At 37.9% G+C, this 16,193-nt stretch overlaps 1 protein-coding gene across 1 annotated transcript in view; it reads right to left on the minus strand.

Moving 5' to 3' along the window:
• Nucleotides 1-187: 187 nt before the first annotated feature.
• Nucleotides 188-16,193, minus strand: part of LOC137290863 (muscle, skeletal receptor tyrosine protein kinase-like) — a 99,713-nt gene continuing 83,707 nt past the window's right edge. The window contains exons 7-9 of the mRNA XM_067822027.1: nt 7,841-8,034; nt 4,559-4,807; nt 188-3,644 (exon numbers count right to left, since the gene is read on the minus strand). Coding sequence (XP_067678128.1) covers nt 2,473-3,644; nt 4,559-4,807; nt 7,841-8,034 — 1,615 coding nt within the window. The 3' untranslated portion in view covers nt 188-2,472. The remainder of the gene's footprint in view (nt 3,645-4,558; nt 4,808-7,840; nt 8,035-16,193) is intronic.

Here is a 16,193-nt window from a genome sequence, read left to right on the forward strand (position 1 = left end):
AGCAATATTCCCGCAATATCACATCAAAGCACACCAGACAAGATATCACATTGCATCAAAGTGGGGAATCGAATCTGTGTCTTTGCTGTAACAAGTGAAGGCTTTAACGGCTCAGCTACCCAACAACACGACTACATTTTGTCAGAACAATTAAAACAAGTGAGCAGTAAGCACAAGAAGACAGCCATTAAGTGTATATTGGTTTATTTGAGTAATACCAAACGTTACAGGTATGTTTAAGTGAACACAACATATGTGACAATAAAACTAACACAAGTCTACAGCTCTCACAATAAGGCTGGCATCTAGAGGTCCATCTCTTCAACAGTATTTTAGGATGCATGAAGTGAACACAAATTTGTCATTTAAGTCACCACTAAGTTCATACACAAATAATAAATAACAAGGGCAATACTAACTGCGGCTATTATACAGCTGTTGCACATGCACATATCGTCGTGGACACAAAAATCTAAGGAGCAATCAGCACTCCTGATTTGTTACCATGGTGACAGAAATGGCATCAATTCAAGTGCCATTTTCTGCTTATGAATCAATTCTTTTAGCATAAAATTTTATTTCAAACTGAAATGTATCTTCAGTACATCTCAGTAGGATTCATAGATCTTAAGCTGAAGACAGGGTTAGGCACCATTTTATCCTATTTACACCATGGCCTAAACAGGCAATGTTAACTCGTCATTGGCTATCTTTGACCTTGACCTTAATGGTTTCCCTAATTGTTAAGAGCTGCTAATGTATTGAAGAGACTTAAGACGAACCAACAGCTTTACTGGCTTGCAACTCTGACACAACTGTGAAGGTGTCAAGGGTGTCGGCTATCGTTTGTTCTGACCTAGTCAAAGCAGATATCCATTACCACAAAACTGGCTGTCTCAATGCTGACAGGTGCTTTATTAAACACTGAGTAAAGTTTGGATGAAACACACATCCCAGTAATGTTACAATGATAAATACAGCCTCTTTCATATTACTTTCAACATTTTTCTGACGTTTTGGACCACAGATCTGATTGTTTCTCTACATCGTTCCAGTTATGGCATATCGAACTGCCAGTTGACTTTTGTTCTATTGCTTTACATCAACTGATGAATATGCCCTGACTGAATCTGTGGTCCAACTAAAAAAAGATTATTTTTGGAGACTGCTTTTGAATTTTGGTTCCATTTAGCATGGAATTGAAAGTGTAAACATGAGATGTTTCTTGAGAACCACCAGTTGAAACATGAACGCCAAGGACGATTAGTGCCATAAATCCAACTTTGGTGCAACCCTATCTATAAACTTCAAATGTGGCCAACAAATACCAAGTGTCATAAGACATTTCTCTGTGTAGAAAAAGTTCACTTGATTTCTTACTCTTCCCCTTCCCATCAACTGACAGAAATTGCCATATTTGGTATTATTAGTTCGTGACCTTGAACTAATACAAAGTGGACTCCAAGGAGGTCCACACAGATAGGCACAACATTAATAACAATCAGTACAAAATCACAATGCATTAGTAGAGAGTCACTGTCTCGCATATCACCCTGGCAAATAGAGTTTCCTCATTGGTCAGTTTAAATCACAAGGCTGCACATCTCATTGGTCAGTTGAAATACTCTGCAACCATCATAAGTTCTGCTGCAGACACCCTTTTCTTGGCAAGGGGAGATGGTGCAGCCAATCAAGTTTCACGTCCTTCCTGAATAGTCACATGGGATTCGAATCAACCAATCATGTTCTCTTGATTCTCCAATCTGTTCAGCTGTTGTTGATGCTTCAAGCTCTCCGCCCAGTAACTTCCAAACTTAATATTAAATGGCAGTCTAAATTAGCTTTGCATTTAACTTTTGTTTTATTTCATCAGTCTAAACAAAATCGGCTACCTTCTGTATCATAAACTGAAACAAAAAGCAATTATTAACAAAGCCTTTTGGTACCCATGTCCATTTCTTGGAACCAATATTATGCTTTGGCAAAGTATAAAATCAGACAGCCATTTTTAGTCAGTCTAGGAATGCCATTAATGGGAACCTAGAGATATATATGTAAAGATATATAGCCTTCATAATAGTGAGATTTTGTTGTAATTTCAATGTTCAGCCGTACTACTGATACTAAAAATGCCATTAAGCTGCAATATGTCTATTTATTGCAAGCTGTCAAAGTTGTCGTTGGTTTAGGTGTCATATATGAATATTGTGTTTATTTCTTGTCCCACTTGTCACAGGATCCTTAGAACAAACACTCCTTGTAAATCACATGGTAACATTGTCTGGGAAATATGAAAATTATATATATGATTCAATGAAGCTCTGGAAAAATGATATGTCTTCATGAGATTGGTCAGAGGTCAGAGTGAGTCTTATTTCTCAGGAGGGAATAAGGATGGTTTGTCCCTCAAGTCCAAATCACATCCATCGCGATTGAGATAAAGTCTGTGACGGCAATGCTCCATCGCAAATCTCATACATACACGTTCAAGTTTTTCTTTTTTGAGCACTCTTCATAAAAGGAACATACAGATTTGTGAAGTGATTGGAATGAGGGGCGACTTGATGGCTTTTTATTCCAACAACTTTTCATTAACTCATAAATAGCCACAGGAGTACTTTCGGGCTGAGCAAGGATTTTCCCATCCTTAACGTATTTCACCACTTCTTCATGGGTCATACCATAGTATGGCTGTAACGCAAATGAAAAAATCTCCCAAAGTACAACACCGAATGACCACACATCCGACTCCACGGTGAATTTGTTATAAAGAATGGCCTCCAAAGGCATCCATCGGATAGGAATAGCATCATTGTCACTGCCCTTGTAATAGTCAACACTATGAACACTCCTTGCCAACCCGAAATCTGAAATTTTCACAATCAAATTATCACTCACGAGACAATTTCTAGTGGCAAGATCCCGATGAACGTACCCTTTCTGAGCTAAATACACCATCCCAGCAGCTATCTGAGTTGAGATGTACATCTGGTCCGCTGTATTCAGATTGGCCATCTCCTGGCAGTCTGTCAGAGTGCGAGACTGAGTGATGAAGTGCTCGGGACTGCACAGTCTTAAAAACTCATTCAGATCACCTTTGCTCATGTACTCGAACAACAAACACATTGGCTTGCCAATTGCGCACACACCCAAAAGTTTCACAATGTTGGGATGGTTAAACTCTGCCATCAAGGATGCTTCACGTTCAAAATCAGCTTGTAGGTCCTCTGATGCATCTTCCTTAAGCATTTTGACACCAACCAATGTGCAGTCTTCTTTTTCTAACAAGTTGGGTACCTTAGCCTTGAACACACGACCAAAGGCTCCCTGTCCTATATCGCGGATATATATAATGTCGTTGCGTGGGTATTCTAAACTTTCTAGTTTGGGGTTCAGTCGATTCTTCTCCTTCATCAAATGATAGGACATGTTGGGTGGGAGTTTCTCAATGTCGATGTCGACGTCTTCCTGGGGTGTGGCGTTGTACTTGATGTGATGGTTCTGGATCAACGTGTTGAAGCAGAGGCCCACAATCAGAGCAAGGACCAGGATGCCAACAGAAGAGACGATGGTGATGATGAAGATAGCCAAGAAGGTGAACTTGGGTTCCTCATCCACTTGATTCAAGGTTGAGGTTAGGTTCTCTGAAGTAAACAAACATTCATTCAATATCATTCTGATACAGTTGTGAAAAATCTCTTGTGAACCACGAGGATCCACACCACTGACCACAGATAACATACAGCAAAACACCACTGTGTCAAATTCTGATGTGTTGAACTTGTCTCAATATTTTGTTATCCAAATATAAATCTGATGGTCAATAATATTGATATTTAGTCATTAAAAAAAAAACAAGTAACCATAGTAGTGTTCGTATTTGTATTAAACAAAAATTATTTCCATTCACACGCTGCATTGTTTGCCATTTCAAGTGCAGGTGGAGACTACAAACATTTCTTGTCTGTGAGTGAATGACTTGGGTTTAGTGCCACAACAGCATTTCAGTTCTATCATGATGTGTCAGATGAACTGGGCAGAACTTCTGAAGTCACCTGTCACAGCGTTTGAAATACCTCCCTGCCCGACCACCCATTCACACGAACTGCTAGATTCTGAAATTCACCTGCCCTATGGTCGGGGTAACATTTGGACATGTATATGAAGATATTTTGTGAGCAGGCAAGTTTTGATCGGGGTTTTACTTTTAACCATCTCTGTTGTCTGGCTGAAGTTTTTGGGAGTTTCATACTCAAGCTATCACTACTTGTATGGTGCTGACAATCCTAGACAATAACCTGAGGACACTGGGATCTCAATTCACAACTCTGCACAGTGAACTGAGAGTTGTTTTTGTTCGTGAATACTTCTGTTTTGCAGATAAATCTGGTATGAAATGGGCAGTTGGCAAATTCAAAACTTCATGAAATTTATCATTTTCCCCTAACACACTATTTGGTGATCCTTTTGTGGATCCTACGAAAATGGCTACTGTCTACCTCAAAGATTGAAAAGTGAGCTCTTAAAGATAACCGAGGTGTAGACTATCTCTACCTACCTCTGCTACACTTCGGTATGTCACAGAACTCCCATCTCTTGAACTTGTCTGTGGTGTAGCACCATGGTCGGCCCTCTTCAGAACCTGGGTTCCGGCAGTAGTTCTCTGAGTTTTCCAGGGACACAAAAACTTCAGGAGGACGTTGGTGCTTCTGGGGCGAGTTCATGGACCAGTGCTGGCAAGTGGCACCAGATATTGTTGTGTTGACTGTTCCATTGTACCACTGACCAGAACCAACATAGCAGTCACCTAGAACAGAACATCATCACAGGTGAGGTGAAGTGAAGGGAAATAAATCTTATCTTGATATCAAATTCAACATCATTACAGTACCATTGCGTATATGTGCATGTATGTACGTATGAGCATCTGTGTTTTGTGGCTGAGTGTGTGTGCCTTGCTTGTCCAAATATCAGAAATTTACCTAAACGCATATAGCATGCATAGTTGGCCTAACATTGGCAATGTTAGACCAACCATGAATGCTATCTGGGAAGGCTTCAACATATTGAGATGATGTGAAATCACTGAAATGGGTTTTACGTCTGCTTTCCTAATGCCAGTAGTGCTATCTCACTGAAATACCACATTGCAGTTTAGCATGGCTTCCATATTCAGACACAATGTACGGACTACAAGCCAACTTGTCATTGATTTATCCCTCATAAGACTGGAAAGGAAACCAAAATGTGCCCTTGTAACATCTTTTTGTATGTCTTCTCAGGGCTGACTAAAAGCCAGCTTGTCCTTCATTCATTCCCTTAAAGACAGGCTTGGAAACCAAAACACCCCTATACATCTCTTAGTATGACTTCTCAGGGCTGAACCACTCTCTGGGCAGACATTCAGTCTTCTACTACTTGGTACTGTTGAGCTGAACCACTGATGGAACAAGTAGACACTATTCATCAGGTTCTGTATTCAAAGTACTTCTGCACCACTTTCATTCGTATGAGTGTCTGTCTCCCTCATTCTGTTCCACATTTCAATCCTTGCACTGATCCAAACTTTTTCATGTGCATACAAAAGTCATACTGCTATGACTAGTCTGTTGAGAGCAGGACAAACTTCAGAAATCTCAGGTTGCAACTATTGTAAAACTATGATGAGAGTGTAAATAATTTCAAGTCTCAAAAGTCTAGGTGCTAAGATAATTCTGTTAACCCTGGGCCTTCTTGCATAAAGCAATTTTAGGACTGAATTATTGTGAGTCTATCACCTAGATGATTATGGCCATGTGTGTTGGAAGCAAGACATTTGTTACCAGATAAATACAATACAAATTCTACCTTTTGTCAACAGAATATAACTGGTCTGTTTCTGGCTTGTGAACCAATTGGTCCCATGTGTGATATATGACAACACCTGGTACCATTTACTCTCAGCTATTGTTGATGCTGGACCATGATATTGACATAGGTCAAGGTTGACATGCTGAGGGCAATCTTGTGGTTATATACCCCAGTGAAGGTGCCAGATACCTGAGTCTTCAGGAGTGAGTGACTGGCTTTACATCGCTTTGAGCAACATTTCAGCACTATCACTGTAGCGAACTCCAGAAATGGGTGTCATACATTGTACTCATGAGGGGAATCGAACCCGAGTCTTTGGCAGAATGAGTCAACACCTTAACCACTGCCCCTCTGTGTGTGTGCATGTGTGTGTGCGTGCGTGCGCATGCGCATGTGTTTGAATGCTTCATTGAACATGTTTGGTAGGTCAATTACATGTGGGCTAAAAGTCACCAGGATGCAATTCTTGGACTCAAGACTGAATCTATTCCACAAATGAGATTAAAATCCTTTGCCTAGACTTTCTAAGCTCTCTTATCACTAAGACGGTCAATGGAAGGCACTTACGACTGACTATCTTAGTGCTATATATATAAAAGAGAGTTAAAAACCTGGGCTCATGATCTCGGGTATGATCAGATTATGGAAACTATTATCAATGACAATGTAAAGACCTTGGTTAGACTGAGAACTTGTGGATGGGGGTCAAGGTGGATGGAAAAGAAAACCTCTGATCCTCCACCCACACAAACCACCACGTGTTGGCAATAATGTCCGAGAGAGATACAACCTCCATGATGACTTCATCATGGCCAACTGCAGCCCCAAAGAAATTCCACACAAAATCAGAATGCCTGTTGTGTTCCACCTGAAATCTGACCAAAGACAAGCCATGGCCACACCCGATGATATAACCCCTGTAACCTTACCCTAAATCTGGCATCTGGTCCACCAAGATAGTCTGTCATTGGGCCCACCCACTCGGTTCATTGTTTGGGGAGTACGCTCTTGCTTCTGCAGTATTGGTGAACACTGATTTGCCGTAAGCAACGATTGTGATTAATGCTCGACAGGTGTGTGAAGAGGGGATGAGTATATCTACTCCATGAGAAGTGCTCCACAAATGTTGCTGGACAGAGTATGCTATGAGTGCCTTCCACATTTTACACACTAAATACACAGCCAGTTGCAGGTTCTTTGAACCAGTTTGAACCAGTATGAACAAGTTGCAGTGTGGATGGCCCTTGGGTGAAGTAATCAGGTATTCCAAGTAATGGCAGCTCATAAACAGGACCAAAATTTAGGGATATATGTACATTTTGAAATTAGGAATAATGACGCATTTATTTATTGAAAATCTGATGAAATATCAATCACAAAAACACCTATATCCCTACATTATTTTGTCCAGTATATTAGACCAGGCAGTGTAAAACAAGCTCCATCCTTTAATATCTTTTGTTATTACTCGCCCACTGAAGATACTGCAGTGTAATATTTTTACGGCAATATTGCACTAGTGTAATACTGCTTGATGTATGACGTCAAAATCGTTCAAAGTTGTGACGTCACAATGCTAATGCCAATGTCGCAATTTTACTAGACCTTGCTCGACTTGCGGAAAGCTGAGAGTCCTCACACTGTAGGGAATTTCACGGCAGTTTCTGTCAATTTATGTTGGCGAGTAATAAACAGAATACTAAACTCGCTTCCGTGAAATATAATTTTTATCAAACTCGTTAAAGATTTAGCATCAAACTTGCTTTCGCTCGTTTGATACCAAATCATTAACTCGTTTAATAAAAATGGTATTACACGGAAGGTCGTTTAGTATCCTCTATGTATGAAGAGACCAGGGAATAAAACCACACACATTCTGCTATCAAGGCAGATGCTCTACCCATTTGGCCACAAAGGTAGTTGCTATGTCAAAGAACTACCTGATATAACTGCATTAATACTGAACAGTGACTTGGGCTGAGAAACTTACCTCTTACTTCCTGAGGTTCTTTCACAAACAGATCAGCCTTGGTGCAGCTGCCCTCAAACTTGCTCGGCAGCATGTTACAGTCAGGAAGGCGGAAGTATCCTCGCTCCTTGAAAAAGATGTCCTTCTTCTTGTTCTCATCGATTGTTGTCCATTGTTGGTAGCAGAACAGGTCTTTCACAGCCAGACAACTTTCCCTGAAACACAAATACAGGATCAGTAAAACGTGCCAGATGAGGTTATATTGCCTTCAGCTTTCTACTGTATATGTAAACATAACGTCAGAGGGTTGATGACGGGAAATTGGTGATAGGATGATGATGATGATGATGATGATGAAGATGATGATGATGATGCATTATTCATTTTCATCAAAATGTCTTTTTGATGGGAATTTGCACCAAGATGGCCATCAGTTGCCAATCTTAAGGATTGACATTCACTAAGTTGTCTAGGATAACTGATTCATATCGATGAAACTGATGAAGTCAGCTACTTACAAATGTTGGAAAGTTGAAACTGTAATCGGCGTTCAAAATAACTCTGGTTGAAAGAACTAGAAGAAATACATGCAAAATCACAGCTCCATGAGACAGACATCAAATGGGCTTCACACATTGTACCCACATGGGGATTTAAACCAAGGGCTTCAGCATGAGGCAACACCTGAACCACCAGGCTACCCCACTATCAACAGCTGAGTCAGAAGACAGCTACACATACTTAATTACCAGTAAATTACAATTACAGTAATTTCCTAAATATAAAGAAAGCAAGAGGAAAAGTTTAAAGATGCAACCATACCCCCTTCATTAATCAAGATGGAGACAAGTTCTAACTTAACATCCTAAAGGTTATGACCTCAGTTCACAATCAGCTTGAACCTGATGAATCACTGACAAACATATTTCTCGTGAAAAATAAAACCACTTCCTAATGATACTTTCCTACCAAAATTGAAACTTCAAAATTTCTTATCATGAATTACATGTGCTCCTAAACACCAGGACAAACAAACACTGTCACTATGTCTTGTCAGTATAAGGAAGAGAACCAGGGACTATCTTCCCATGTTGTTTTGACAGTACTTGTTGTGAAGGGGGGATCTGACGCTCTTCTGTTGACACAAACCAGAAACAGAATCTTTCCCAATAAATAGATAAGCTTCCATTTCAAGGAAAAAACAAACCCACCAACTTATCAGATAAATTCAGAAGCAAAGATAAGACATGTCAATTGCTGTTTCTGACCTGTTCTATGTGGAGAAACAATGAACAGTAGTTGCAGGAGGGTAGAATGGAGACATAACCAGTTGTCAGCAAATAGTAGCAATATGGAGGATCAGCCATTTAGAAAGATTGCAGCAAAATGGGTACCTGTTGTTCATATATTGTGTAAGGTTCACATTATAATACATTATTTGAGATCATGAACCTTGGTGAATCCTAATCTTTAAGGCCAATTTAAAGATTTTCTACTTATAATGAAGATAACATATTCAATCTTGGAACAAATTTAATATTTCAAAAATATTTCTTCACACTACAGACCAGTTCCTTCACAAAATGAAACCTCTTCCACATTTAAATTTTATGGGAAAAAATTTGAATTTAATTGCATCATGATGACATGGGGACCTTAAGTGACATTTTAATAGATTTCGCTTCCCACAAATAATGAATAACAGGTTTATACATCCTTAAACTTTCAATAAACTTTATTCAGGAAAACTGAAATTTGATCTCAAAATGAAGTCATAAAGAGCAATCCATTTAAGACATGTTTATGGTTTCCTGATTTAGACCATAATCCACACCTCCCTCACATCTCTAACCAGACTGTTGCTGGTATCTGCTTCCATTTGGGAACAAATTGCTGACATTTCAGTAATTCTTGCATGTCCCACCTGGGTTAGTGTCCTGTCTGAAGACATTGCTTCTTTGCAAACTCTTACCAATTCTCAAGGCTTAGACTACATATATCATATGTAAGGATATTTCGTTTAATAGGTTATCCATTACATAAAATGAGGACTGCCCATCAGCAGAAATTGTTGAATATAGGAAAACAATGTTAAAATAAAAAATGAAGTCCACTATATATTTATACTATATTGGCCTGAATTATTTCTAAGGGTGAATATACATTTCAAACAGTGCTTTTAGACAAGTTAGACAATCCACCATCCAAATACAACAACAACTGCATTTCTAAAAACCAGTCTCCCAATGTCATGTAGCCTAATTGTGGGCTAAAAATTTAAAAGATCATTTGTAGATTCAAGCTTACTGATAACAGAAAGACACCTGCTAGTCAGAAACTTCACCACTCTTGATGTTTTGAAACACTGCTTGTCCTCGTAATCTGAGTGTTAGAACTGATTTTTTTTTTACTTAACAGCATTCCAACCATCCCCTTCTGGTGACAAGCCCAAATAATCAGAATAACACCAGTACCGATGTTGTTCTGTTACTTTAAGATATTGTGTTGCCACCTACACAAAATGGATCCACGCGACAGCAGGGATTGTGTAAAATGTAGTTAGCATGGAATTTATAGCAGAAAAAAAAGCCAATCATTTCTCCCAAACAGTTTTAACAAATTGTAGGTTTGAAGAAGGCAAACTCACAGAAACTATTTTTCATGGAAGCCCTTGGGAAAATTATCAAAAATGAAAATTATTGCCTTACAATTAAGATTCAAAAGTTGGGATAATTACTCTTTGAAAATAGCCACCAAACATTCAAATATTTTGATATCACAAGGCCAGAAAATGACAGAACCATATATATAAATTCCAAATTTTACAGACAATTGTAGTAACAATAGTTACATGATTCAGTTTGACTAAACAGCATCCATTTTGACAAAGTTCCTTCAAGAAAATCAACAGAGCATAACCATAGCCAAGGTTACTATGACACAGCTGCTGTCGCTGTGCAGCAACATCCCTTGTGACCTTTAACGAAATACCACTTCAGTGACGAGGGCAATCACGCTGATGGTGAAATATACATTATGACCTGTCCCAGCAGGCTTGCAATGGGCACACCTATCAGTCTAACATTGCTGGCATACATTCACATATTTTTCTTTCATGTCAAGAACTGTTGTTTGGCCATATATATGACAATCATCATCAATACTGGGTTGACCTTGACCATTGTTCAATGAATGTGATAATCATAATATTTTACTAAAGGGCAACCACATTTAATTTATTTGTTACTCTGAATACCATAATATTATGGCTACATGCAGTGTGGCAGTTAGGTTCCATACATATTTAGAACTTAACAACTGAGCATAATGTTTTCATTACATTTCCATTGTTTCTTATTTTGCTTCCAAAATCTGATTACTTTATTTCTGTGAAACATTAGTAACCATGACAATCAACTTACTCAGTTGTTGAAAATGGTAGTTCTTGAGTGCGAGTTTAGTTTTAGGTTTACGCTGCACTGAGTAATATTCCAGCTATATGGGGGCAGTTTGTAAACATCGAGTCTGGATCAAACAATCCAGTGATCAACAGCATAAGCTCTACACAACTGGGATATGATGACATGGGTCAACTGAGTCAGGGAGTCTGACCACCTGATGCTGTTAGTCACCTCTTTTGAAAAGCATGGGATGGTGAAGATTAATTCTAGCTGAGATCTTCACAGGGCTGTAGTTCTTGACAATAACCAACTCTAAAACTTATTTCAGATATATTACTGAAAAAAAAAGAAAAGACAAAAGAAACCTTTAATTGTTAGATTTATCTCCAAAATACTATTTTTTATGTCAATGGTCAAAAGGATAATGATTTCAAATTATTCAATCATAATACTTTTGCAAAGCAATACAATACACATCATGAAACCTTTCCATGGAAGGAACAAGTACTGTCATATAACAGATCACAACAGCACCACACAACTACTTCAACATATAAAAATGTCTCCAGGCCATTTTTTCAGCTTAGAGTGATTGTAGAGGGAACTTTTTACAAGTTTGGGTGCCCTTCTACAGCATAAAGTTTCACAGAACTAGAACAAAAATCCACCAGCAGAAAAAACATGTCTGCTTCAATTCACATTCACACACTCCACTGTTTTTTTACCCTATATTTTGTTAGTCTTGAGAATACACTTGACATTTTTTCTTCTGGAAATGAGAATTCAAACCTTTTCCAAGACTACTATACTGAAAAAGATCATAACATCTGTCAGGTTTTAATTGCAATCCTGTCCATATATATTTATTATTATGTAAAGTATACCCTTATGCAAAAGATATAAAAATGAGTATTGATCAAAATGTTTATAAACAATGTTTATGTATATAAATACACATAATCATCATTGCAGGAACCTAATTCCTAGCAAAAAAGGAAATTTTAAATTTCAAAGCAACTTAATTTAGAATTTCTCATTTTCCCAGATTAGTCTGAATCCCAAATCAGACATTTCTATGTAAATGATGGTACTAATAAACCCCAAACAATCTGTACATTTTTCCCATGAGTCAAAAGGTGATGAAGACCACATGTTTATTTCATCACTGTTTGTTATCAAACAATGGACTATAAGGTTTCAGGGCAAAGTGTCCCCTCCCTAATCTGCTTGTATTGGATAATGAAAGCAACATTTTATGGTATATAATGTCAAACACTGGACCTTCAGGTTAAAAAATCTTGACAACACCTTTCTCCTGTACTTGTCAATGACAAATTCAAAATGTCAAGAAAATTAAATTGTGCACTGATCAAAGGTCAATCTCTTCCTAGCTTTACTTTAGTCACAAAAGAAAAAAATCACTTCAAAAACTACAACAATTACAATAAGTTGTGAAAAGTTTTGTTACTAGAAAGCTGGCATGCATTCAAAATTGTCTGAGATTGCAAGATGGCTGCCATATGTAAGGTAGTTTTGTAAGGACTTCACATTAGCGTCAAAGTCATTTTTGAGTGCTTTTCTTTTGCAACTGTCAAAGTTGATACCTTATTGCCAAGGACTGATAAGTTAGTGCTAGCAGTATTTTTTAAGCAAAACAGAAACAAACTTTTTAAAAAACATTCTTTTTTTTCATTCTTAATTTAGAGTGAAAATGGATGATTCCCTGTGTTTCCACAGTAATGTTAGACCAACACATTTTATTTCACAAGACATTTCTCTCCTCTGTAAAAGTTAAAGAGCTGGAAGACTTGCTCTAATCTAAATCTAAACTGGATTTGGACCCACAAAATACATTTTCTGCTGGTCATGGTGCAAGACTGCTGTAATACAATACACATGTACAATGTATTTGATCAGTTAAATACCAAACACTAAGCAGTGTTCTAACTTTACATCACTTCCTTGGTGTACCTTATGTTCATTCCTAATAATCCTTTCAAGATTGCTTAATTTGAAAATGATATAAGTTATTCTAAAATTCATTGTCTTTTGGATCCGGAACGTCAGCCCATAGTGAAAAATACAGGCAGAGCCTTGTTGTCCTTGTCTCCGACAGTTGTGGTGGGGTGGAATGGCGTGTATGTCTGTATCTCAGATACATCACTGGTCATAAAGACTACTAGCTCTTAAACAGTACTACCCAGCAACTGTTACTATCGGTACAGATACATCAGTATATCTCAAATACATCACTGGTCATAAAGACTACAAGCTCTTAAACAATACTACCCAGCAACCGTTTACGGATGGGTTCAAATATTTCATCATTAATAATTATGTGAAGTTGATATAACCTCATCAATCCACAAAGAAGGTACAATTTCCAGTAAAAATACCCTTCACAGACAAATTTCTATCTTAAAAATCACAGCTTTGAGCAAAATCCTTTAAATGGCCATCTTGTATTCTCAGGAATGTTGCCTGGCAATAGGGACAACACATTAATGAAATGCTTCGAAAGATGTGACTGATCCATCTAAAATATTGCCAACCACAGAATGACAGGCAAGCTGTTACTCCTAATAACAGTACCTAAAACAGGAAATCCTTAAATATGGAACATCACATGAAACAGGAACTTGTCTTAGTCTCAATAACTGCTTATGTTCCCAACTTATATTCATCCACCGCTAAGAAAATTTTATCAGAGTTAATAAAGAAGCCTTATATCTTCCGCCATATTTATCTGCCAGACATTCCCAGCCACTACTCCCATAGAGATAAGTCTCTGGTCTGGAGCCACCTGTTGTTGATTTATAGACAGACTAATTAACAGTGCCGGATGTGTCAGGCAAACATATTTGTTTTCATATTTATGTTCTATTAATTCTGTAAGGGAACCTCTTGGTTCCTATCCATTTTCAAGTTGAGTACTTTATTTCCAAAGTCTATATGTTCAGGAGAATGAGATACCATGTGATGTGGTAGGTTTAACAACTTTAAAAAATATAATAAATAGATTATGGTCCTAAATGAATATCTTTTAAAAAAATCATTATTAATCTGGCACAAAAATGGTTCCAGTGACGCCCCACTGAATATGAAGAAAGATTATCTAGTAAAATAGGTTCAATCTGCAGAATCTATACTGTTTTTAAACACTATTTTTATCAAGTCCTTTATCAAACTGTGAAACATGAAAGGAACCACAGAGTTCATTCTGATTCATAAATGTTTTTCTCCTTCCATATCAAATCCTTCCATACAAGTTTGGAATAACAGTTAAGGAACCTGCAAGAGTTTGGAAATATTTTCCCACGTTATCCCATGTACCAAGCACATCAAACGGGCAGTATCTTTCACAGGGCATGTTTTTCATTAAAGTTAAATCAAAACAGGATTTTACTCTCAAAACAGCTTACAAATGAATCCACAAACATAAATTGGGAAATGTATGAAGAGCCAATTTACAAAACTTGGGTCCCCACACGTCATGGAAGTCATTCTTGTTTCTCCAAGGTCCTCCTTGTCTGTTTATTGTTGCTCCAGCTTTGGGTTGCTGAGTGCACTTCTCTTTCTTCTTGTTTATATAGTTCCTACGAACTTTCACAAACCAAAACCACAATCACAAAATATTCAGTATCATCAAATCGCCAGAGTAAAAATGAACTTGGAGCATATAACAACTAGCTTAGGCTGGAAATATTTACCTCAAACCTAAATAGACCTAACACTGAATAAACACGTCTTCATCAAAACGATCTGTTCTTGTCACACTGTTACTGAGAATGAATACAACAAATGTGTTCATGTTGAGGCAATGTTCCTAAGTGACAGGTTCTGATCTCAGGTTCACGATAGGGATAACTTACGAACCATAAGTCTCCTGCAAGTGATAACTTAAAATTATAAACTGTAATTTGTTCTGAAGGTCATAACGAGGGTTAGAATTTGTCCAATGGGAAAAAAAAAATCCAGGATTGCGTTTTCTCAAATTACACATGTATAGGTTTCACTGATACAGTGACAGAAGATAATTGTCCTCTCATGTATATCAAGATAACTTGTACAAGGAATTGGATATTTTGGAGAAAAGATCTTCTGTCTTGGTGACTGGAAAGCTAGAACGTGTTATAAACAATAATGATTAGAAAATATAATTCATGTACCATCAATACCTCCAGTGTTCTCTATCCTGGGTCTTTGCTATGTCATGGGTCGTCTCTTGAACTACCACATGAACCATTTAATCTCCACTTTCACAGGTCATGGGTGAAAAATATAGCTAAATTTCATTACATTCGCGTGAAATAACACTTAAAGAAAATCCAGTCACACTGCTTTAAGCTGTTGAAGTGAAGGTTTCAGTCATGTTTCCACCTGTCAGTCAGAATTCTAAAACTGACCCTAGAGGACAAACAGTTGGATTGAGATTAGTCTGGTCTATAATTCAGACCCTGAAACAATATATATATATTTTATGAAATTAGGAACTGTTTTTCCTGTAACAAATGTTCAAATCAGAGACAAGATCAGTTGTGTCTCTGAATATTCATGAATGACTCATTCAGTAGTGGGTGAGACAGAAAATGTAAAAAAATTACTAAGAAAGCAAATCACTGGTTGATGATGCTGAACCAGACCAGACCAGACAGGTAGCTGCATCAGGAAATGGCATGCAAGTAATTGATAGAATGACCAGGGTATCCCATAATGAATGATGAGACTCAGTCAATGAAATCACTCTGGCTGATCATTCACGGCTAGCTTGTGAAAGGTATGACGCACTTGGGGACTGATCTGTCCTAAAATTACCACAGAGCTTCCAAAATGGCATGGCATGGCATGGCATGGGACTGTACTGGAAACCAAATTCCAGCAATATCATGGCATGAATTGTTTTGCTCTTAGCTTTGCATGATGAGCAATAATATCAAGAGGCTACCCACAGAGCCCTGACAACCACACAGGTC

Source organism: Haliotis asinina, chromosome 7 (genome assembly GCF_037392515.1).
Source record: "Haliotis asinina isolate JCU_RB_2024 chromosome 7, JCU_Hal_asi_v2, whole genome shotgun sequence".
Classification (NCBI taxonomy): domain Eukaryota; kingdom Metazoa; phylum Mollusca; class Gastropoda; order Lepetellida; family Haliotidae; genus Haliotis; species Haliotis asinina.